The sequence below is a fragment of the Lipotes vexillifer genome, unplaced genomic scaffold, assembly GCF_000442215.2.
Source record: "Lipotes vexillifer unplaced genomic scaffold, Lipotes_vexillifer_v1.1 scaffold1238, whole genome shotgun sequence".
NCBI lineage: Eukaryota > Metazoa > Chordata > Mammalia > Artiodactyla > Lipotidae > Lipotes > Lipotes vexillifer.
Window position 1 is genome coordinate 189,612 of NW_006775669.1, and position 24,044 is coordinate 213,655.

Consider the following 24,044-nt stretch of genomic DNA (forward strand, 5'->3'; position numbering starts at 1 on the left):
GGCTGGCTCCCTGGTATTAATTCAAGCTTTGCAAAATCCAAACATGTAATACTTAGGAAATGAAAATCTTGTACTGTATTTACTATATACTAAAATCTTATAGTCAAAGCAGAAATGCTTACATGAATACCTGATTTGGACTAAACATTGTAAATTCATGAATTTGCTTTTGTTCTACTCTGATGTAAATACTAGTGGACCTTCAGTCAATTCTAACAGAAGTTTCTCTCTTCCTGGCTCACTTCATTTGAACTATGTCAAATAGTTACAAATATTTATATGATAACCTATTATAACTGTGTCAAATACAATCACTCTAAGAAAAGGGAGAATGGGAAAATCGTTTTTCTTTGACTTTAATCTCAAATTGTGATTTAGCACAACCTTTTGTGCTAAAAGGCTGACCTCTGAATCTCTTACAACCTCATATGTCTTTCATCCAAAAAGGAACAGTTTTTAAAATCATTTGAGAAGAGCATTATTAAATTTCTATCTTCAGATTCATTTATGAGCACTGCTCTGGTAGGAGTTAATTAAGAGATGTATGTCACAGATATTCACAACTGAGCTCATATATCTGCAGGTCAAAGGTGAGTTTGAAACAAAGGAAACTTACACTACACTTCCAAGTGACTGGGCCTTTCCTAAAATCTAGGAGCAAGGTGTGGCATATTGGGACCAGTGAGGGCCAAGGGTCACTTCCAGCACTTGAAAGATCTTTCCTGGCAACCTGAATATATTGACAGAGAAGCTGTTGGGACCCCATATTTTTTCAGTAAGCCTCCATTTGGTGGGCACATTTTAATTAAGTAGATTGTTTAAATTAAACCTGCATGCTACAAAAATGATCCCAACTCTAACAGATTTGCAGGTCTGTCTTAGTAAATTTGTAGGCTTTTCTTCCCATTTACTAATAGGGAGGCAAAAATATGTCCTTACGTTTGTCAAAGGCTATTGAAGCAGACGGAGGAGGGGCCCTGCATGGGCTTTGGGATCTGGCAGTCTGAGATATGGATTCCTGCTTCACCATTTGAATAATCTGAATAAGGTATTTAACCTCTCAGAGTTTCCTTACCTGTATAATTGGGAAAATTACACTTCCTTATAGGACTGTTTGGAGAATTAGGAATAATCTATGCACAGTACTGGGCACATAGTAAGCTCTCAATGAATAGCAGCTCTTGATTTTGTATGTTTGTTTTTGTATTTTGTTTGTGTTGTTTTTGTGGTGCTCCTGGCACCTAGAGGGGGAGGGCCAGGGATGCTGCTAAACATCCTACAATGCACAGAATGGCCCTCCCTCCCCAACAAAGAATTATCCAGCCCAAAATGGAAATAATGCTGAGGTTAAAAAACCCTGGCCCACACAATAAGCATAATAATTCTAGAGGCAGGGAAACCATAGCAACAGTCAGAATATTCATCACCAATTTCAAACTCTCCATGAAGGGAAGGAAGGACAGTCCTTAGAAAAAATCGTAAAATAAGTACAAATAACAATTGAACAGGCTGCCTAGTAGGTGGGTGTGGGTGGGTGTGTTTGTGATTTATTTTGAGTTTGTCTTTATTTTTTTCTTAACAGTACTTCCGGGCTTCCCTGGTGGCGCAGTGCTTGAGAGTCCGCCTGCCGATGCAGGAGACGCGGGTTCGTGCCCCGTTTCGGGAAGATCCCACATGCCGCGGAGCGGCTGGGCCCGTGAGCCATGGCCACTGAGCCTGCGCGTCCGGAGCCTGTGCTCCGCAAATGGGAGAGGCCACAACAGTGAGAGGCCCGCATAACGCAAGGAAAAAAAAAAAAAAAAAACAGTACTTCCATTCTTGCTTCAGATACATATAGTGTGATGAAGTCAGTGTTCTGCACCACCAATCCGGAGTCAATGGTAACCTGTCCTGTACAAAGGGGGCTTTCAGTAATGCCATTTATCTTCAATCCCACGAATTAAAAATCTTGGTATGAGTGTGAATACATCTAAAACCTAGTCACACTAGATACTTCGGATTAGTATACTTCATACCTTGGTATATACAAAGGGTTAAAAGTTTTAATGTATAAAAAGATCTGTGTTTACTTTAGTGTATAAAATTTTTATTAAAAAATGAAAGATAATCTGTGATATAATCCAAACAGGACTGAACTTAACTTTGTTTTGGAGGCTACACCATGCAAACTAACAGTAAAAACCACTTTTGAGTTTGATAAGCTTTTTGTACTTTTGAAATACCTAGGGACATTGAAAGCAACTAAACTGTTATTTCAAATCAAACTTATTCAAGCTGGTCCTCTCACGTCAATGACTTCTGTTAGTGTACTATAAGTTTTAATATTAAAAACCTCATTTATATTTTAAAAAATCATCACTACTAATTCAGAAAGTCTTATTCCCTTTTGAACCCAAGTTAGTAAGATGATATAACTCTATTGTATTTTGGTTTCTCACCTGAGGAATGATATTTTCAAACCACTGCAAAAAGCAAAAAGCCAACCCAGGGAATGTCTGGGGTGGAAGGAGGTAAAACAATGGGGAGAAGGAATCGAGGTCTAGTAGTAATCAGTATTTTATGCTCTCCCAAAATTTCTTAAATGAAATGTGTATGTATTCCTGCTCTCTTGGGATATAAAAAGTACCAGAAGATGTACTTAGTTTATAATAAGGTAATAATTTGATTTATTTTTATACTATTTAATTAATTTATTTGAAATAGGATTTTTGAAAATCATTTGTAGGGGTAAATGTCTAATCCTGTAAATAGAAATGATAGAGATTGTTTGAACTACTGAGAACATGCATTATCTGCTTAATTAAAAAATATATACAAAAAGGATTGGTATTACCAAAATATACTGTATCTGTCCTGGGAAAGAGAGAGACTCTGGCCCTCAGGCCACAGGTTTACAATGAATGCCAACTGGCAGCAAGGAAAAACTTAATCTTGGAGATAATATTAAAAAAAAAAAAAAGATTTGACACCATAGGCAAGTTGGAGGTTGAGAAATCAGGTTTGAAGACACCCAAGTTCTGCTTTGTGTTTAGTTTCATAGGAACAGAGGGGATTTAAGGCTGAGCATGAAAAGAATCCTGAGTTGAATAAATTGATACTCTAGTCTTTTAAACTCAGTTACAGAATTTGGTGTGTCTGAGTTTACAAAAACCAGAATCAGTGGTTCTTATAAAGTCACAGCATGGCCTCAGCAAAAACTGAGGAGGAATAATTGAAATCTACAAGGCTGTAAAGAATGTTATTGACACAGTGAACAAGAAAATCCTAGGAAGAGGTGAGTTAACATCAAATGAAAAGCCCTATTTTAAACAGCAGTCTACACATTTAAGGATCTCATCAACCCAGTAAAAACAGAAATGTGATATAATTTCTTTTTCATGGTGGTAAATTCATGGATTACAGATACATAATTAATTTTAGGGAAAACTGAGATAAGTGTGGGATTATCTTCCAAGCTGAAATGAAGGAGGACAAGCATCCCCACTCTGTCAGAGGCAGACGGGCAAAGAGCCTGGGTTTGGGCAGATGGAGATTGACTACTGTGGCACTCCTGTGTCCATCCCCTCAGCAAGTGCTAACTGTTCCCCTACCAAGTGCGAGATGCCAGGCTACGTGTACTACGAAGGCAATAATACAATCCCTGCCTCAAGCAGGTCACAGGCTAGTGGGAGACTGGACAAGTAAATCAGAATAACTAGAATCATGGACATGATCCATGCTGCAAATATTTCCTTGAGTTGATGAGCTCCTGCATCCTATTTCCATCTTGTATTCACCCAACTCAGAGTATAACAGCTACTTGCATTGAAAATATCTTTCTTCAGGAATAGCTGAGGTTTAGATAAATCTTTGTAACTGTGAAAAAGCCTGAAATCCTGTAGCTCTAACTCTTTGAGGAGGCTGTACCAGAACCGCACAACACTGCTGTCACTGCCACTGACCTCAAACCCGGGCCAGTGGAGATGGATCTCAAAGATCAGCTGTCCAATTTGTTCAAGGACATCTTCCAGAATAAGATTTTCCAAAACTTTCCATTCTGCGCTTTCCAGATCTGCTTTGAGAACATCAATCTGTAACAAAATGATGAAATGAGATTAGCAGGGTCAAGAGACATTGTTAAAAATACCACTGATATCAGAAGCATCACTGTGTAGCTACCTCCCAAGAAAGCAGAATTTTTCAAATTTTAGAGTTAGAAGTCTTTTTCAAGTGGTCACTTATGACATGAATTCCTAACCTCACACCACACCAAATGTTAATATACAAATAATGAAATACCAGTCAGAAATCATGATGGACCTTCTTACTCTCTGCCCAGTGGGAATGGATGTCCAAGAAGGAGATGCTGGAGCATGTATATCACAAAGCACCATGTCCACAGCCTCTCCCCAGCAACCTATATGCTGCTCAGAGGAACCCAGCCATGTCCTGGCAGAATGGTAGCCTGCAGGGAGGGACTGACAAAGGGCCACTGCCTACAGGAACCATCTCAAAAAACCTTACCCCCCACCAACTTCATCAGGATTGGAAGCCAGGTAAAGAGTTCTCTGGTATCTGAATTGTGGACTTGAAAAAGAAAACTATTAACATTATTCCATGATTTCTTTAAAAAGTATATACCAGTACAGTGTTCTAAAAAAATTTCTAATAAAACCATTCTCTGTTCATTTAATGAATACACGTTCACATTCCAGGTGAATTGGAACATAGGAAGAAGAGTAGGATGGGAGAGATTTTGTAATTAATCAAGCTACGAGAAGCAACTCCTTTCTGCTGACTTTGCACAAAATCCGTTAGAATAGCAGAATACCAAATACTTCCAGAAAGCAATGAAAGCTAATTACTTTGCTCCTGGCACTATGCTAAGTGCTTCACCTCACAATATTCATTTACTCTTCTCAACAATTCTACAAGGGTGTATCCCTATTTAAAGCTGAGAAAACCAGACTCAGAGATTAAAACATCCTTAGTCACATAGCTTGAGAGACAGTGGTGAACTCAGAACTGAGTCTGTCTACGTGGCCCATGTTCTTAACCATGACATGATGTTGAATTCCCATAAACCACAAGAGGAAAAATGGTAACTCAGAGTTCCTAAAAGGCTTTGGTTTGGAAAATAAGGTGCTATTGGAGAGGGAGTAAGGGTCAGTGAGTAGGAGTATTGTTATCAGCATCGCCATTTTACACTGGAAAGCAGAGCACCTTCCAGCTTAAAGAATCACTTTCCACATACATTATCTCAGCAAAACAGCCCTATAGGTAAGCAAGGATTTGGTAAAAATGACTTTTCTGCTGCCAAGAAATGGAGGGGGAAGTTAAAGGGGATAATCTGACCACACAGAGGAAGGCTGGCACATTCAGACACAAACGGGAATAATTAACATGCAGGGAATCACTGCAATAGAGCAAAGCCTATAGTTCCAAGAGGTGACAGCAAAACCCTAAACAGCTCTTCAGGAAGCTGCTAACTGAAGTCACCAAAATCCTACCCATGAAAGTGAAGTATCTTTGACTTTTCAGAAGGATGAATAGGAACCAAGGCCAATCCTACCCCAGCCTCTCCTTTCTCTCAGTGCATGTCTATTTGACAAGCTTCTCATTTGCAGCTGAGACATGAGCCTCTCAGTGAATGGTAAAATTCTTTGTGTCATTTCAGAGTTGACTGGAGGAGATGCATAGAATTCAGATATAATTGATCCAAGAAAATGGTCTTTGCCCGGCATACTGAGACCCTGCAGGAGAGGCTTTCACTCACTTCCCTCGGATAGTACCTCCTGGTCCACCAGGGAAAGGGTGATAGTAACAACCCCAAGAATATCAGGAGGACTTAGAAAAGGCTAGATATCCATAAACCAGATTTTTTGTTATTGTTGTTGTTCAATGGTTCCAAAATCAAAGGGAAAAGTTTAAAGAAACAAAAGCAACTTTCTTTTCTAAAAGGAAGCGAGCAAAGGCAGGTTCCATGTGAACATATACAAGGCTGAAATAATTCTCGTGAATTGGACACAACAGAGTTAATTCACTCTTTTATTATCTCTGCTGCCCTGGCGCATCCTTGGCTTTGTTTAATCTTCAAAGTTTTAAGCAGAATATTCCTGAATTAGGGTAATTAGGCTGCCAAAAGAAATACTAAATCAAAACTTCACAGAATTTTTTAACTTATACAGAAAATATCCAAAACTCAAAATCAGCATTTGTTGTGTCAGTTCACAGAGTAAAGAATATCTTAGGTTTCTTACAGGTTTATTTTTTACCATGGCTTTCTGTGAGTTTGGATATATTGAATGTGATCAATAAATCAAAGTATTAGAGGGGCAGAGTAAACTTAATCAGCCTAAAATTGGCCTAAAAATTATATTGGTGAAGTGTAGAGGAATACACTTAACATATTTTTACAATCATATTTTTAAAACAAGCTATCAATCAGAAGTTATGAGCAACTGGACTACAGCCCGCAAGCCACAACTACTGAGCCCGCATGCCACAACTAATGAAGCCCACGCGCCTAGAGCCCACGCTCCCCGACAAGAGAAGCCAGCTCAGTGAGAAGCCCGCGCACCGCAACGAAGAGTAGCCCCCGCTCGCCGCAACTAGAGAAAGCCCGCACACAGCAACGAAGACCCAACACAGCCAAAAATAAATAAATAAATAATTTATAAAAAAGAAGTTATGCGCAACTGGAAGAAAACAAATTATCAGGCTAAGTCATAGCAAATACATGCTTTCTTTAGAAATGCAATTTTCATTTACAAAATGCTATTCCAACTAAAGAGCAAAAAGTATTTCAAACATGACCACACTCCCCCACCCCCTTTTGAATTCAGTGACTGAAAATTCTCCACTTCAATGAGAATTATAAAGGTTGATCTAAATCATGCAGCCCAGGGGTAGTACAGCACTGAGGAAGACATAGCTCTTTCCTATTTTCCAGCCTTAGCGCACAGACAGCCAAATGTGGTGAATAAAACACGGTTTTCTCTTCCAGTGTGCTTTTTCTATTTCTTGCATTTCAGAATGTTCTATTACCACAGCTATTTTGCAAGTGTAATTTCTATTATTACTGTGTAATGCACCCAATATTATTGTTATCATAAGGTGCTAAACATCTCTGAATAAGATATGCCACTCTTAAGATTCTAATATCAGCTTTCAACAATTATGGCACTAAAAATCATGCAAATTACTATATCGGAATAATCAAGTGCCAATCCTAATACAGTTATGTTAAATCAGGTTTCTTGAGAAAAACAACTAAATGTTAGCTCTCTGTAAACTCTGGAATAACTGAGGACATATTCTCAAAGGAAGTAGATGAAGCAACCTATTTGGTATAAATTCAGAGGCATTAAAGTAGTCCTCCCATCAAAGTTATCTCCTTTTCCTTGTGCCTGAAATATATAATAAATCACCTTTTATAGAACTTTTTGAGGAAATGAGAATTTTAATTTTAACTGGATTAAGATGTGAGGCCATCTGGCAGCTTCCTCGTCATGGGCACAGTTTATCCTGTGTTCATCCACCCAGAAATGCAGAGATGAGAGGAAAGGAGGGTAAGGTGCACTGGCATGGGTATTAGTTTGCTAGGACTGCTGTAACAAATTACCACAGATTGTATGGCTTCAAAAATAGAAATGTGTTGTCTCATTTCTGGAGGCTAGATGTCCAAAATCAAGGTGTCCAACACTGTTGGTTCCTCTGAGAGATATGAAGGATACTCTGTTTCATGCCTCTCTCCTAGCTCCTGGTGGTCTGCTGGCAATCTTTCGCATTCCTTGGTTTCTTCATTTCTCTGATCTATGTCTTCATCTTTACACAATGTTATTCCTGTGTATGTGTCCAAATTTCCCCTCTTTATAAGGACACCAATCATATTGGATTAGGGACCCACCCTCCATCATTATGACCTCATTTAAATTAATTACGTCTGGCTTGACTCTGACTCTATTTCCAGTTATGATCACATTCTGAGGAACCAGCGGTTGTGACTTCAACATATGTATTTTGGGAGGACACAACAGTGTTTGAAGTAACTACTGCTATAGAGCTTTGGCAAGTATGTGTCAGGAGCCAGTTTTCTGGGGCCAGTGCCTAGGGAAAGTGTCCTGTACCACAGATCCAAGGGCAAGCAACTATCTGAGGGAATTATGGATGTTGTCCTGCTGGTCCCCTCAGCCAACACTGACAGCTCCAATCTTGCTAAATGTCAAACCCAACGCAGATCAACAAGCCTCCAAAGCCAATTAAAACCATCATCACAAAACTCCTTTGCTTCATTCCCTGGGTCTTTCTTGGCCACACAACCAGGCCCAGCAGGTGTGGCTCCTGTTTGGCACCCTCCTGTTCCCTAGCCCATCCCTCTCCCTCCTCTGGAACTCCTTCAGGCAGTCAGTGTCCTCATGCCTACAGCTCCCCACCGGAGCCTTTTCCCCTTCAAGGGGGTTCTCCAGCAGGATAGGGAGATTTTGTTACATGCCTGCTAACTTTCAAGAGGGCAAAAGTGGAAGCTGCAACACCAGCATCATTTCTGCTGCATTCTATTGGCCAAAGCAAACCATGAGGCTAGCCCAGATTCAAGGGGAGACGAAATAGATGCCACTCTTGAGGGGAGGAGTGGCATACACAGAAACGAGGAGATAGTCATTGTTCACAGCCATGTCTGCAGATAATTGACCCCAATGATTGAAAACAATATTATTTTATATACAAATCCATGAATGCACTACAGTATTGCCATAGACATGAGGCTTAAATGAACACAAGCAACACTCCAGGAAAAATGAATAATAAAGCCTTTATTCATCAGAATATTATTAAAGAAGGGACATTAGGGAATTCCCTGGCAGTCCAGTGGTTAGGACTCCGTGCTTTCACTGCCAAGGGCCTGGGTTCAATCCCTGGTTGGGGAACTAAGATCTCACAAGTCTCGTGGTGCAGCCAAAAAAAAAAAAAAAAAGGGACATAAATTAAAACATGGGATTTTCTGTTAGATCTGGCTTTCCTTGGAAGTTGACAGAGAACCTGGGATATCCAATGAATTAAAGATGACTAATAAAGAAAATTCTGAAAAGAACAAGTAAATATGTATAAGTCCTAGATATATTAGTCTACTAGGGCTCCTATAACAAAATACCACAGACTGAGTGACTTAACAACAGAAATTTGTTTTCTCACAGTTCTGGAGGCTGGCAGTCCAAGATCAAAGTGTCAATAGGTTTGGTTTCTCCTAAGGTCTCTCTTCATGGCTTGCTGAAGGCTGCTTCCTCACTGTGCTCACATGGCCTTTCCTCTGTATGAGCACTCCTGGTATCCCTTCCTCTTCTTATAAGGACACCAGTCCTATTGGATCAGGGCCCACTCTTACAATTTCATTTAACCTTAATTACCTCCTTAAAGGCTCTATGACCAAACACAATCATATTGAGGGTAAGTGCTTCAATTTGTGAATTTGGGGGGGACACAGTTCAGTCCTTAACAGATATAAAACAGGTATTTTTGCTGTACTTTATTTAGAGGCAACCAGTATCTCTGCACAAAGAGTTTTAAAATACATCCCTGTTACTGCTATGGCAGCCCGGCTACTGGAGAGGGCCAGCAGTTCTTCCTGCATAGCTAATGGCTACTCCAGTTCTGGGTAGTAAAAATGTGAGCCATCTAATTAATTGAAGGTGAGTCATAGACACTGTGGCAGATTTTATTTTCCAAAGGTGGTCTCACCATTAACGCCCATCTCACATGCTTTTCTACAATATGGCCTTGACCCTCCTCCCATCAAGAGATGAAGTTGATGTCCCCTCCCCAGGGATAGCTTCTTGGGGCGCAACCTACACAGTCACACCAGGCCCTGCACTTAAAAGGGCTCAACACTTGGTTTAATGCTCTGTTGTCACTGACTTGAATTTCTTAATACATTTCGAACAAAAGACCCTACACTTTCACTTTGTACTCAGCCCCACAAATTCTGTATTCTGTCCTGTTATCCTCCCCCTGAATCTTGATGGGCTTGTGACTAGGGACTACTAAAGTCTGGTAGAAGTGACTCTAGGTGACATTCAAGCACAGGCCATAAAGGTGATGCAGCTTCTCCTTTGTTCACTGGTACTCTTTCTCTTGAAAACTTTAGCCACCATGCAAGGTGTCCAAGTGCCCTGAGGCCACCATGCTATGAGTCCAAACTAGCCCTTGCAGAGAAACCATACGAAGAGACTCAATCAATATGAAGAGAGTGATGCCTGACTGACCCCAATTTCTCCAGCCAGCATCTGACTGCAACCCGATAAGAGATCCTGAGCCAGAACTGCCCAGAAAAGCCCTTCCCAAACACTGACCCCCAGAAACTGGAAGAGATAATAAAATGATCAATTGCTGTTGTTTTAAGAAACTTAAGTTTTGAGGGTGACTCATTATGTGACAGGAAATAACTAGAACAGAGACCAAGTGCTGTTTATGCAAGTCTTCTTCTGAAACATTACAAGTTACTTGTATAGTGTCAAATACTATATTTTCCAAAGCTGTGACTTCTAGAAATTAATGTATATTTAACCAAAGATATTTTCTTATTAAAAAACCAGTACATAGTCATTATTTAAAAATTAAAGCTACAGATAAGCAAAAAGAAAAAGAATTAAAATACACTCATCATCTAGAGTTTAAAAACAATTCATTTGAACACCTGGTATATTTCTTGTTAAACATTTTTCTTTGTCTTAAACACACACACATACACACCCCACAGATTACATAATTCAAATACACATGTTGTTTATAAAATTATAAAATTAGAATTATACTGTTTTAAAATTTGCTTTTTAATGTAACAGGCCATGAATATTTTTCTAGGCCAATAAATTTTCATTTAAAATGTTCTCTCAAATAGCATCCTTGGGAGCTTTCATAAGAATGTGATGGAGGTGAGTAAGGCCCCTGCAGGAGTGAGGGAGATGTGGAGGAGGCCCCAGACCTTCTGCCTCGATTCAACAGGAGCAGGTCCCCTTTTCCCTCTTTTATATGCTTGGAATCCCTTGTAAATTTTTGCTTAAGAAAGAGCTTTCCTGCCAAGGAAAAAAGAATTTGGAAGCCTCCATCTATAATTGTTTTTTTAACAATTTTTATATTGGTTTAATTTACTTAACCAAATCCCCCTTCTGATGGTCATTTAGGTTCTTTCCAACTGGATGATGTTACAAACTGACGTGTTCAACCAACTTGCAGCTAAATATTTAAGTGTGTTTGATTCCTTCCTTAGAAGAAAACTCCCAAAAGTAGAGTAGCAGGTTCAAAGCATAGGCACAGTTTACACCTTTAATAATTTTACTAACCAGCAACCCTTTCCTGTCCCTGCTCTTGAGAAACTGAGGACAAACCAGGTTGCCCTAAGGAGCAATTCTGAACTAATAATAAAAGAAAATGATGTGTATGTAGTAATCGGCTCACAGAAGTGACCTCTGCAAGGAGCAACACTCTGTAAATGAATTTTAAAGGAATTAAGGGAAACATTTACAAACACTTTTTTTTTGGCCAAATCTCTAGCCTATTCCAAAGGAGTTAACCTGAAGCTGCCGGGCAAGAACATTCTGGGCTGGGTGAGGTCATATAACATGTAACCCCAGAAACCTAGGTCAGAGACAGGAAATGGGTGAGCTGGTGACAAGTCAAGAAGTCAGCAGGGCTACTGGTGACATGCAACAGCAAGGAACCAAGCAGTGCAAATTTAGGCAGGACTGAGGTGGCAGCAAGGGACCTGGCCCAGGGCACAGTCAGGCAGCACCAAGGATAGCACCAGGCAACTGCTTTAATTTTCATCAGCACAAAAAGTTGTATTGGATAGTGCTGCTCAGAGTATCACATGCATCAGAATCAGCTGGAGGGCTTCTGAACACACAGGTTCTGATTCAGTGGATCTGGAGTGGGGCCTGAGTATTTACATTTTTACCAGGAGCCCAGCTGATGGTGATGTTACTGGTCCAAGGATGACACTTTGAGAACCACTGGGCCACACATTGGACTTGGCCGATGACACTGGGTGAGCTTTTCATGGTGTGTTTGCAAAGAACTCAGCCTCAGCACAGGCTGGGTTCTCCCCCTTCTCATAAGCAGATGCAGAAAGCATCTACGTACTGGTAGGGACTTCCCTGGTGGTCCAGTGGTAAAGAATCCATCTTCCAATGCAGGGGACATGGGTTCAATCCCTGGTTGGGAACTAAGATCCCACATGCTGTGGGGCAACTAAGCCCACATGCCACAACTACTGAGCTTGTGCGCCTCAACAAGAGAGTCCACATGCCACAAACTACAGAGCCCATGCACTCTGGACCCTGCACACCACAACTACAGAGCACACACGCCCTGGAGCCCGCATGCCACAACTAGAGAGAAGCCAGCACGCCACAACGAAGAGCCTGCACCACAACGAAAGATCCCACACGCCTCAAGAAAGACCCCGAGTGCTGCAACTAAGACCCAATGCAGCCAAAAAAAAAAGGGAGAGAGAAAGAAAGTATCTACACACTGGTCATCTTTGGCTTGGAAGGTATATGATGGGTTTCCAACACCAGATGTTTTCTTAACTAGGATACAGTTAGGTCAGGGTTTCCTAAACACATCACCAAGGTGTTGATAAGGCTTGTACTCCTTGACTGTGTACAGAAAAATGTGTGTTTATTTCCATGAGCACTTTTCTAAGAAAATTCTAGTCCCTGGGACCTTGGCTCTGGGGCCAATTGCCTTATCATATGGGTCTAGGGCAGGTTGTTTAGCCACTCCTACCACAGGGCTCTCCTGAGGTTAAAGGAGAAATGCACATAACTCACAGAAACGCACGGCACCTAACAGAGAGTATGTGCTCTGTCTGTGGTAGCTGTTATTATTTTCACGAATTCTCAGCGTGGTGCATAACCCCTTCATTAGCCCTGCCTCAGTTAAGATTATCTTGTTTAAGCTAATATTAAAATGTGCCTGGGCTTCCCTGGTGGTGCAGTGGTTGAGAGTCCGCCTGCCGATGCAGGGAACACGGGTTCGTGCCCCTGTCTGGGAAGATCCCACATGCCGCGGAGCGGCTAGGCCCGTGAGCCATGGCCGCTGAGCCTGCGTGTCCGGAGCCTGTGCTCCGCAACGGGAGAGGCCACAACAGTGAGAGGCCCGCGTACCGCAAAAAAAAAAAAAAAAAAATGTGCCTTCTCTGCACCATAGCAGCTATGCCGGGGGAGATGACTCAGGGCAAGAATTAAAATTTGGTACAGGAAATACACAGAGGTATTTCAAACATGATAGTAAAAAACCATCTCTATATAGCACATTGGCAGGTGAAATTGAAAACAGTTTCTTCAATGGCATTTCCATCTGACAAGAGACAAAAGAGGTATAATCCCTATGCCCTAGACTGGACTATAAGCTCCATGAAGGCATTAACTTATTTATTTTTGAATCCACAGCTTCTAGCCCACTGCCAGGGACAATCAAAAATAGTTGATAGGTAGACAGATGGATGAATGGACAAGTGAATAGATGGACAGGTGGATGGATAGGCGAATGGAGAGATGGTTAAATGGACCTCCCAGGATCCAGGTTCTGGAAGATTAGAGCCAGTAATGATACATGAATATCTGGGCCACTTCCTCATTTTCTAGACAAGGAAAACTGAGGCCTAAGAGGCTAAATGATTTGTCCAAGATCACAAATTAATTAATCAGTGGCAGATATTCTACATCTCAAACATCACTCTCTCCTCTGAGTCTTAGATACACATACACATACATACACACACATCCATTAACATTTATCACGCATTAATACAGCTTTGAGACGAGTCTACAACTCTAAGCTTTATTTTCCTTGAGACTTAAGGACTAGCAAAGTGTTTTATTTCATAACTGCCACAATATTTGAGAAAGAAGCATGATTCCTTTCTTCTCTCAATATCCCTCTCTGCCAAGAATCACTTTGCACCAGAAGTGCCCAGAAAAGCACAATCTGGCATTTTCTAAATTTACTTCTGATCAATACCAGCTCACCACTAAGAACATTAATACAAATTCAGATCCTATAAAATGCTTTTCTCTTAGTAGAGAAAAATAGCAACATATACTATTGTTTAGTTTAAAGGGAAATGTAGCATGGCAGAGGCATCACTTGCACACATATCCATTCCTTCTTCTTTCTCAATAACAAAACCCTGATTTCTAGCTGATCACATTGCTGCCCAGATAAAAGACTATATTTCCTAGTCTCTCTTATGGCTGTGTGGCCATGTGGCTAAAACCTGACCAATGATATAAAAGTAAAATTATCATGTGGGATTTCCAATAAGTTCCCTTAAAGGAAAAGGCTGTACTTAGTGCTTCCTCCATCCCTTTGCCTGGAGTGAGAATGTGATGGCTGGAGCTGCAGCAGCAATACTGGACCACGAGGAGAAAGATTACACCCTAAGAAGAAAGACGATGCAGCTCAGATCCCTGATGGATGAAGCTCTGGATGAAGCTCAGATCCCTGATGACTATGGAGTCTCTATACAAGACTTGTACTACATACCTCTAGACTTCTCTTATATGAGAAGAAGAAAATTTTCCTGCTGTTTAAGCCACTATAATTTTTTTTCACATGTATTGTAAGTCAACCTAATTTTATTTTATTTATTTATTTATTTATTTTTTGCGGTACGCGGGCCTCTCACCGCTGTGGCCTCTCCCGTTGCGGAGCACAGGCTCCGGACGTGCAGGCTCAGCGGCCATGGCTCACGGGCCCAGCCGCTCCGCAGCATGTGGGATCTTCCCGGACCGGGTCACGAACCCGTGTCCCCTGCGTTGGCAGGCAGACTCTCAACCACTGTGTCACCTGGGAAGGCCCCAGTCAACCTAATTTTAAATACATTCAACATATTCTAGTATTCTTAGCTGCTAATAAAGAGTGGTGTCCCTGTTGAAAAATTTATTTAGAATTGAAATCTTCTGTGAAGAAGTACTTAGTGGCAGTGAAACAGACCAGCAATCCATGCCTGCTGGAAATTAACTTATTCAGCACTTCCTGAATTGGTAAGCAACTTACTAATTATGGAATTACTACTCTTCCTCTAGATTCCCTACATATTTCCTTCTGGCCTCCTCCTCCTTTGCTCCAAAACCATAGCAATTCCTCTCCTTCCAAAATTCTCATGACCACCACATTGTACTCTCCCTTCCTCTCTTAACGCAGAAATTTACAATGCATTAACAAAATGGATCTGCAAAATACACCTGGTCAGTTCTTTTAGCCTGAAAAATCTAGGTTTGAGGCATCATGTTAATGAAGTTAGTATTATTCTTGATCTGTTCTATACATTCGAAATTCTAGTATATGCTTAAGAAGCCAGATACTGACTTATTATCTTGACCATTCAATGAAATCTACACATTTGTATATTTTTATTGAAAGCACAGATGCTTTCTCTTGAAGAATCAAAGCAAAATTCAGTCAGTCCTCAACTGGAGCAAGAAAATAAAGATATCTTTAGTCTTATAATGCTCTCATAATAACATTCACTTTAGGCAATTTTAAGTTGAATGTGTCAAGTCTTTCACCTGCAAAACAAATGTAACTTATAATTGGGGTATATACAGCTTTTGTGAAGCTTGAAGCTTATTTAATTTGAGGACCCTTTTTAAGAAAAAGAATACAAAATTACAAATACAGAATTAGGTAAAATCACTTCTGCTTATAATCAAGACATATGTACAAGTCCGAACTCAAGAGAAAAGAGGATTAAATGATAGCAAACTATAAACAGATGTATGGCTAAAAGCCAGAAAATAAGGGAAAAAATAAAAAGAGTTTTTTAAAAACCTACAAGAAAAAAATTCAAGCAGTACCAGTTTTGAACCTCCTGTTAAATTTATGTAGCAACTGCAATGAGGGGAGAAAAACTTTATACACAGAAATATCAGTGCCGACTATCACATATGGAAATTATCAATAAAATACCCAAAGAAATCTGCTAGATATTCAGATACAGCTTGTATCTAAAGCCTCATCTTAGGGAAAATGTCAAGACAATGATGTAGAAATAACCACTCATTGGTTCTCACTGGATATTACTTAAAAGTCCCTAACATTTGCTCTAGATGCGCCATCCCTCAGAACATACCTTTTGATCTTATACCTACTGGTAATAAAAAAAAAATTAATAGCCTACTTTAATCAAGCACTTGCTATATGCCCACTCAAGCAGCATGCTAAGCACTTTTCATTCAATGCCCCCAATTCATCTCCCAACAAACAAATGAGGTAACTGTTATAATTATCTTCATGCTACAGATGGGCAAACTGAGGCCTAGGTAGGTCACACAACTTGTAAGAGGTGAAGCCTAAGCCAAACCCAAGCAGTTTCCATAGAAACCTGAGATTCAGAGAAGTTAATCAACCAACCCAGGTCACACAGTTATTAAGTGGTAGAATCAGGAATCTAACTGGGTCTGACATCAAAACAGGCGTTCTTTACACCACATTTTTATATCCTCAGAATGTTAAGGAAACCAAGCACAAAATATGATATTGTGGAGGGTTTCTGGATTTACAGTTCCCTTTGCAAAAATGACAGATAGGTGGAAAGCAAATATGGAGTGTTTATTAACCTAATACATCTTTGTTGAGCTCCTAGCATGTACATGGCCCCCTTGCTGCCATTCTTGGGGGTAAAAGGTAGCAATTAGGCCTGGCTTTAGACAAAACACCCGCATTTTAGCAGTTGTATCAATAGCTTATTTTATCATTGGAACTAGTGCCCTCTCCCCTTTGTTCCATGTACTTTTTCTAGAATAATAACATTGTCACTATATTCATTTCATAACTTTTGTATGACCAAAAGGCATAACTTGGGGCTGAGACATTTTCTTTACCAAGTCATGTTTTATAAAGTTCTATACAAATTAATATAAATACATAATAATAAGAAAACCACCATTTGCATCGGTGGAGGCTGGAACAACAGACAAGACTCGTGTCCCTTAGCTAAAGAGGGGTTTCCTCCCACTAATTCATCCCCTCCACACCAAAAATGGATTATGTATTCCCTTTAATTCCTAATTTCAGATTCACGGCCAACCAGAAAGGGCCAGGTCTATAGCCAACACCATGTCACGTGTTAAACTGTCCCCCCCAAAAATTATTTGAACCCTAGCATACCAAGAAACAAATATATGACATTCCATCCACCTCAGGCCTCTCCATTCCCTAAAGGGCAATAATTTGGGATGCTGTTTGTTTCTGTTTATAAAAATAAGACATGAATTTGTTAAAAATTGGGAAAGTACAAAAAGATATAGAGAAGAAAGAAAAAACTGTTCAAAATCCCAGTCCCAAGTGGAAATAACTATTAACATTTTGGTTATATTTCTTGCAGTATTTTATCTATGTTAGAAAATAATTGAGATCAAACAGTACATATAATTCTGAAATCTCTTTCTAATGGGGAGTTTTTGCTTTGCTTGTTTTTTCACTTTAAAAGGTCATCTGCTTGGGAGACGCAAGAGGGAAGAGATATGGGAACATACATACATGTATAACTGATTCACTTTGTTATAAAGCAGAAACTAACACACCATTGTAAAGCAATTATACCCCAATAAAGATGTTAAAAAAAAAAAAAAGGTCATCTGCTTAATACTCATGTACGGAGCCCTTTTTTACAGGCAAAGAGCATTTCAACAGCTTGACTGGAACATTCTAGAGACATATGAAAACAGGCCAAGCTTTTCTTAGATGTAATTCAGTAGGCTGTCCTGGGACTTTTTGCTCCATAGAAGTGAAGATGCGCCCTCACAATTTACCCTCCATAGAGTTACGTGACAAGGAGAACTGACCTTCCTGAAAAATAAGAGTTGTCATTGAATTTTCATGCTAGTGTGAATTTAGTGAGAAATTTGTATTTTTTGTTTTACAACATCTACTGATTTACACCTGGCACTCTCTGAATTACACAAGCAGGAAAGATTGCAAGTTCAAAAGAAAGGAAGCACATATGGAGAAGTGGAGGAGTCATTTAAACATTTATCAAGATAAAAGTGTGCAAGAGCCTCATTCATTTGACAAGGAAGAGGTGAAAGAAGAGGATGTGAAGGAGGAGGAGGGGGGAGAGGAGACTCAGCTTCATCCTCCAACTGCCCTGTGCCTTGCAGAGGACTTCTGGCTGAGATTTCACCTTTCTAACAGCCCTAAAACCTTGCTTACTCCTCAGTCTCACAGCAAGTAGAATGGCTGCCCAACAGTTAAGGTGAGAAGATGGCTTTACTACTTTGTTTGCTATGAATTGACATGTGGGACATTTGGCAGATGATCACCTGAAAATCACCCAAATCTATACCCTTCTAACTGAATCAAAGAGATCAATACATATAATAGATTTTTTTTAAGCCTGTGTGTTGGCCCATAACAGAGAGAGTGGAGGTAATCATGAAAGTTTTATGGGTTGTCAGCCAAGGACTTCATCATCTTGCTTGATTTCAGTGGTAGCTGTTTTTATGATTTTTAAATTGAGGTTCCCAGGATTCTCTATCCTCTTATTCATCTTCCTTTATTTTTTAAAAGAATTGCTGATGCCTGGGAGGTTTCAGCCATGAGGCAATGCAGTTTTATTGGAGCTAGAGGAGTTTTCCAAATGGCATCTTTTCAATAGAAACAAAAGGAAGGATGTCGTTTCCCTAACGTGCATACACCACTTGTGGAGCTTGGTGGCCAGTCCGCTGTTAACCTGTCACCACGAACACCTTCCCTAAAATGGATGTTCTATATTTCAGGGAGTGGGTGGTTTCAGGCAGACATATTTCAGGCACCAAGGTTAGCTCTGAATCATGTTAAGTAGAATGACAGCCTACTGGCTACTTCCCTGAATAATGTAGTAATAACACATAAACTTCTTGGAAAGCCAAAACTCTTACAAGACATTTTACTTAGCAAGTTTAAATTATTTCAGTTACGAGTGATCCTCATACCAGTGTTTTCCATAAATGTCTAAATGGAGATAAATGTGTTCTAATTGTCTTGTTTCTTATGAGAGGAGGAAAAGCAGTACCATCTTGGTTCTTCTGAAGTGAGTTGCCAAATTTAGTTGAGTTCATTACTAACTGGATGTTTAACTAAAGAATCCATGCCAAAAACAGCTTCTTAATGTCTTTAGTTACATCTTTAGATGTCTTTAGTTACATCTTTAGTTACATACATCTTTAATTTGTTGTTTCAAAAAACTGAGCGTGGTGAACTGAATCAGATGCGAGCTTACTAATCTATGTGCTAGAAATTGTCAACCAGATACACATTTGAAATTGAAAAAAAAAAATAACAGGGAAGGATTAAAAGGAGTCCATAGTTTATTGTAAAAAGTCTATATAGCCTATATATTTTTTGAAGTCAGTTCTCAGTTATCTATGGGGTAATTTCAAAACCCACATTCAAAAAGCAGTTAGACATGTACACTTCATAGCTAAATATCAAATACTTATTTTTAGTTATATACAATTTGGATTAACCAGATCCCTGGAGGAAAATAATAAATTGTTGATAGTGCACAACCAGCTTTCATTATTTTTGGGCAATGTGACTTATTTCTATTTTCTTCATAGACAAAAACCCAGTTCAAATTTGTTTATAGCAAGCCCCAGAGCAACTTTAAATGTTTTAGTAATGAATATTTCTTTTAAAATGAATTCTTAAATAGAGTTTTAAAATGTTTCATGCTGCAGCTTTAATTTTTATTTATCTATTTTTTAACATCTTTATTGGAGTATAATTGCTTTACAATGGTGTGTTAGTTTCTGCTTTATAACAAAGTGAATCCGTTATACATATGTCCCCATATCTCTTCCCTCTTGCGTCTCCCTCCCTATCCCACCCCCTAGGTGATCACAAAGCACTGAGCTGATCTCCCTGTGCTATGCGGCTGCTTCCCACTAGCTATTTTACATTTGGTAGTGTATATATGTCCATGCCACTCTCTCACTTTGTCACAGCTTACCCTTCCCCCTCCCCATATCCTCAAGTCCATTCTCTAGTAGGTCTGTGTCTTTATTCCTGTCTTACCCCTAGGTTCTTCATGACATTTTTTTTTTCTTAGATTCCATGTATATGTGTTAGCATACAGTATTTGTCTTTCTCTTTCTGGCTTTGTAGGTTTAATTTTTTATTGCAGTAGGATTTGACTTTTTTTTCAAAAATAAATTTGTTTTATTAAAACGGTTGTAAAAATGCAACTGGGACAGAAATGTACAAAACAAAAAGTAAAAGTTCCTTATTCCTGCCCACATTTTAAATTTTGGTAGAGATTGATAGGTGTGATAGCTATTGCTAAAATGCCAAGGCTGACTGATAGCACCTTCACCAACACTGGCTCTTATCAATCTTTTTAGTACTTGCTTGCCCAATATTTCTAATGAACTACGCCTTCTCTCAAGAGTTCACAGCCTTGAATTGTCCACCTTCCACAATGTTTCCAGAATTATCTACCTAATTTTAAACCTAATTACAGTAAGTCCCCTACACATGAACGAGTTCCATTCCAAGAGCATGTTCGTAAGTCCCATTTGTTTCTAAGTTCAACAACGTTAGCCTAGGTACCCAACTAACACAATCTTCTATACAATACTGTACTGTAATAGGTTTATAATACTTTTCACATAAATATGTTTTAAAAAGACACAAAAAATAAAGAAAACAATTTTAATCTTACAGTACAGTACCTTGAAAAGTACAGTAGTACAGTACAACAGCTGGCATACAGGGGTTGGCACTGAGTGAACAGGCAAGAAGAGTTAGTGGCTGGAGGAGGGAGAGGAGGTGGGAGATGGTAGAGCTGAAGGATCGTCAGCAATAGAAGATGGAGGGCAAGCTGCAATTTCACTCACGCCTGATGTTGACTGCACGGTTCTGGTTCCTTGCTGGATTCAATTCTATCTACACTCTTAATAAAATGATCCAGTGATGTCTGGGTAGTAGCTCTTTTCTTCTCATCATAGATGACACTGTAGCACTGGATTGCATTCTGAACGGCCGCTGCAACCTTCATGTACTGTTCTACGTTCGGGTCCTATGCCTCAAAAACTAACAGAGCCTCCTCAAATAAAGAAAATCCCCTCACCATTTCCTGTGTCATGAATCTCTTCAGTTCTTCAGTTACTTCTTCTTCGTCCACTTTTGTTTCCATTGTTATCTCTTTGCGCTTCTTAGCAGTACCAGCTACATTACGACTGCTTTTACACTTGCTTCTGGACATCCTGGGCTTGAAATAAGGATACTCTACTACTGTACTCGATACGGTACCATAAAGTACACAAAAGCACAACCACTTGTAGAGGATGCACGAATGTGACAGTGTGTGCCAGACATGTGAACATGTGAACTTATGTGACTGGACATGCGAACACACGTTCTCATCTTTTTTTTTTTTTTTTTTTTTTTTTTTTTTTTTGCGGTCCGCGGGCCTCTCACTACTGTGGCCTCTCCCATTGCAGAGCACAGGCTCCGGACGCGCAGGCTCAGCGGCCGTGGCTCACGGGCCCAGCCGCTCCGCGGCATGTGGGATCTTCCCAGACCGGGGCACGAACCCGTGTCCCCTGCATCGGCAGGCGGGCTCTCAACCACTGCGCCACCAGGGAAGCCCACGTTCTCATCTTTGAAAGTTCTCAACTTGAAGGTTCGTATGTAGGGGCCTACTGTATTTTAGTCCCCAGTTTCAGGGCCTCTGCTAGCTCCCTGTAGCTACAAAATGAAATCCAAACTCCTTTACAGGGCTCACTAGGGCCCTCACAGCCTGGCCTTAACCTTCCTTTTTTGCCTCATGTCCTTTTTCTCTCCACAGATCACTTTTTGTGCAAGCCACACTGAATTTTTTTACCTTTTTGCAATTCACGATTCTCTTTCTCAAGTCTCCACCCCTGCACTTACTATTTCCCCTCACTCCTACCTCTGACAATCTCCCATTCCACTTCTAAGAGCCAGCTGAAGTATCATCTCTTCTGTGATATCTCCCTGACCCCCCACCTAAAAGGAGCTGTACATCTCCTCTTCTGCTTCTCTTGCATTAGCACTTAGTACATTTCAGGATAATTTTTGCACAAATGTTTGTCTCCCCCTACAGACCATGATGTCTTTGAGGGAAAGGACCCTCATCATTGCTGCCCTTCATTGGTTAAGTTCCTGATTTACAGGAGAGCCTCAAAAAGTGTTTACTGAACACCTAAAAAGTGTTCAACAGTATCCAGCAAAACTAAAAAACAACAAAAATCCAGGCTCTCTTCTTTGTCCGTGGCATGGAATGTGAAATATTTCAGAGTGCTTAGTACATAACAAGCATTAACAACCTATGGCTGCCCTGCACAGGGAAAGCATGCTAAGAAACTGCTGTTGGGCACTTCCACAGCCACAATCGAAATGACCAAGAAGGAAATCTATACCTAAGTATTTCTCCTTCCTGCCCTCCTTCTGCCTTCCTCTCTCACCTCCTGTGACTTCACACCCATGGCATTCACTCTCAGATGCCCTCTGGATGGACAAAGCTCTTTACTACAAAATGTTCATCAAGCCAGATACAGAAATTTCCTACTTTTCCATCTCGGTCAACTTCCACTCCCTCAGCCAAGTGTTATGAGACACCTACCGGAGAAACAAATGAGGTCATATGATTTAAGTAGGTGATGTCCAGGCAAGAATAAGCTCAATCTTCCAGAGAGAGATGGATTTTTAAAAGATTAGCTAATTGGGACTTCGCTGGTGGTCCAGTAAAGAATCTGCCTTCCAATGCATGGGACACGGGTTCGATCCCTGGTTGGGGAACTAAGATCCCACATGCTGCGGGGAAACTAAGCCTTTCCACCACAACTACTGAGCTCGTGTGCCTCAACTAGAGAGCCTGCGTGCTGCAAACTACAGAGCCTACATGCTCTGGAACCCATGCACCACAACTAGAGAGAGAAAAACCCGCATGCTACAATTAGAGAAAAGCCCGCGTGCCGCAACGAAGACCCCATGTGCCACAACTATGACCTGAGAAAGGCAAAAAAATAAACTAAATAAATAAATATTAAAACCGGAAAAAAATAAAAGATTAGCTAATTAACTCAAATGACTCTAACCATCAGAATGTACTTAAGAGATATTTTTATTGGAAGGCATTCCTGAAGTCCCTTGGACTTTCTGGGTCTTCAGACCCTACCAGCCCCAAGACGGAAGAGATGGTGTCAGCAACCAGACCCCGTATTTCTGAAAGGTTGCCCACATCAGGCACGTCTGCAGGGATTTCTCAGTGTACCTTCTTTAGAGGGTCAGTGCTCAGAAGATCACAATCGCTCAGTGTATACACTTTTGGTGTGGTAGAAAGAAATCATTAAAAAACAAATAGGAGGATTCCCTGGTGGCGCAGTGGTTGGGAGTCCGCCTGCCGATGCAGGGGACGCGGGTTCGTGCCCCGGTCTGGGAGGATCCCGCGTGCCGCAGAGCGGCTGGGCCTGTGAGCCATGGCCGCTGAGCCTGCGCGTCCGGAGCCTGTGCTCCAAAACGGGAAAGGCCACAGCAGTGAGAGGCCCGCGTACCGCAAAAGAACAAACAAACAAACAAAAAACACAAATAGAATTAAGGCAAGAGAGCAAGGAGGGAAAAGATTGAGAGAAGAGTGACAGATGAGAAAGGATGTCAATATTGGGAGAATCACATAGGAGATAAAAAGCCCAAATAGATGGCACTGGGCACTCACACAAAAAACCTACTGAAAACATCAGAAATGCATCCATCCCATCATTAAAATGCTTTTCCCCTAAAAAAGCTGAGTGTCTTATAACATATTAGCTAAAAAAAAGAAACAAAAACAAAAAGACATAAAAGATTGAGTGGATCAGAAAACCCCAGAGTATTTTTCTTCCTGAAATTATGAAAGCCTGCTGAATGGCTGGAAATGTCTCTGCTCTACCCTCACTTCTCATGATATTAGTTTCCATCCCCAATTTGATCTGATTTCCAGGGTGGCCATTTCTCTTATAGCCACACATGCTGAGATCAAAGGATGGAGAGGCTGTTATATTCAAGACTAATGTTATAGA

General features: G+C 40.4%; 1 protein-coding gene and 1 pseudogene across 1 annotated transcript in view; one reads left to right on the plus strand and one right to left on the minus strand.

Annotated features, from left to right (window-relative positions):
* Nucleotides 1–3,755: 3,755 nt before the first annotated feature.
* METTL24 (methyltransferase like 24) overlaps nt 3,756–24,044 on the minus strand; it is a 110,743-nt gene continuing 90,454 nt past the window's right edge. Inside the window, exon 5 of the mRNA XM_007450100.1 lies at nt 3,756–4,070. Within this exon, the coding sequence (XP_007450162.1) occupies nt 3,756–4,070 (315 nt within the window). The remainder of the gene's footprint in view (nt 4,071–24,044) is intronic.
* LOC103079466 (40S ribosomal protein S8 pseudogene) overlaps nt 17,984–24,044 on the plus strand; it is a 39,819-nt pseudogene continuing 33,758 nt past the window's right edge.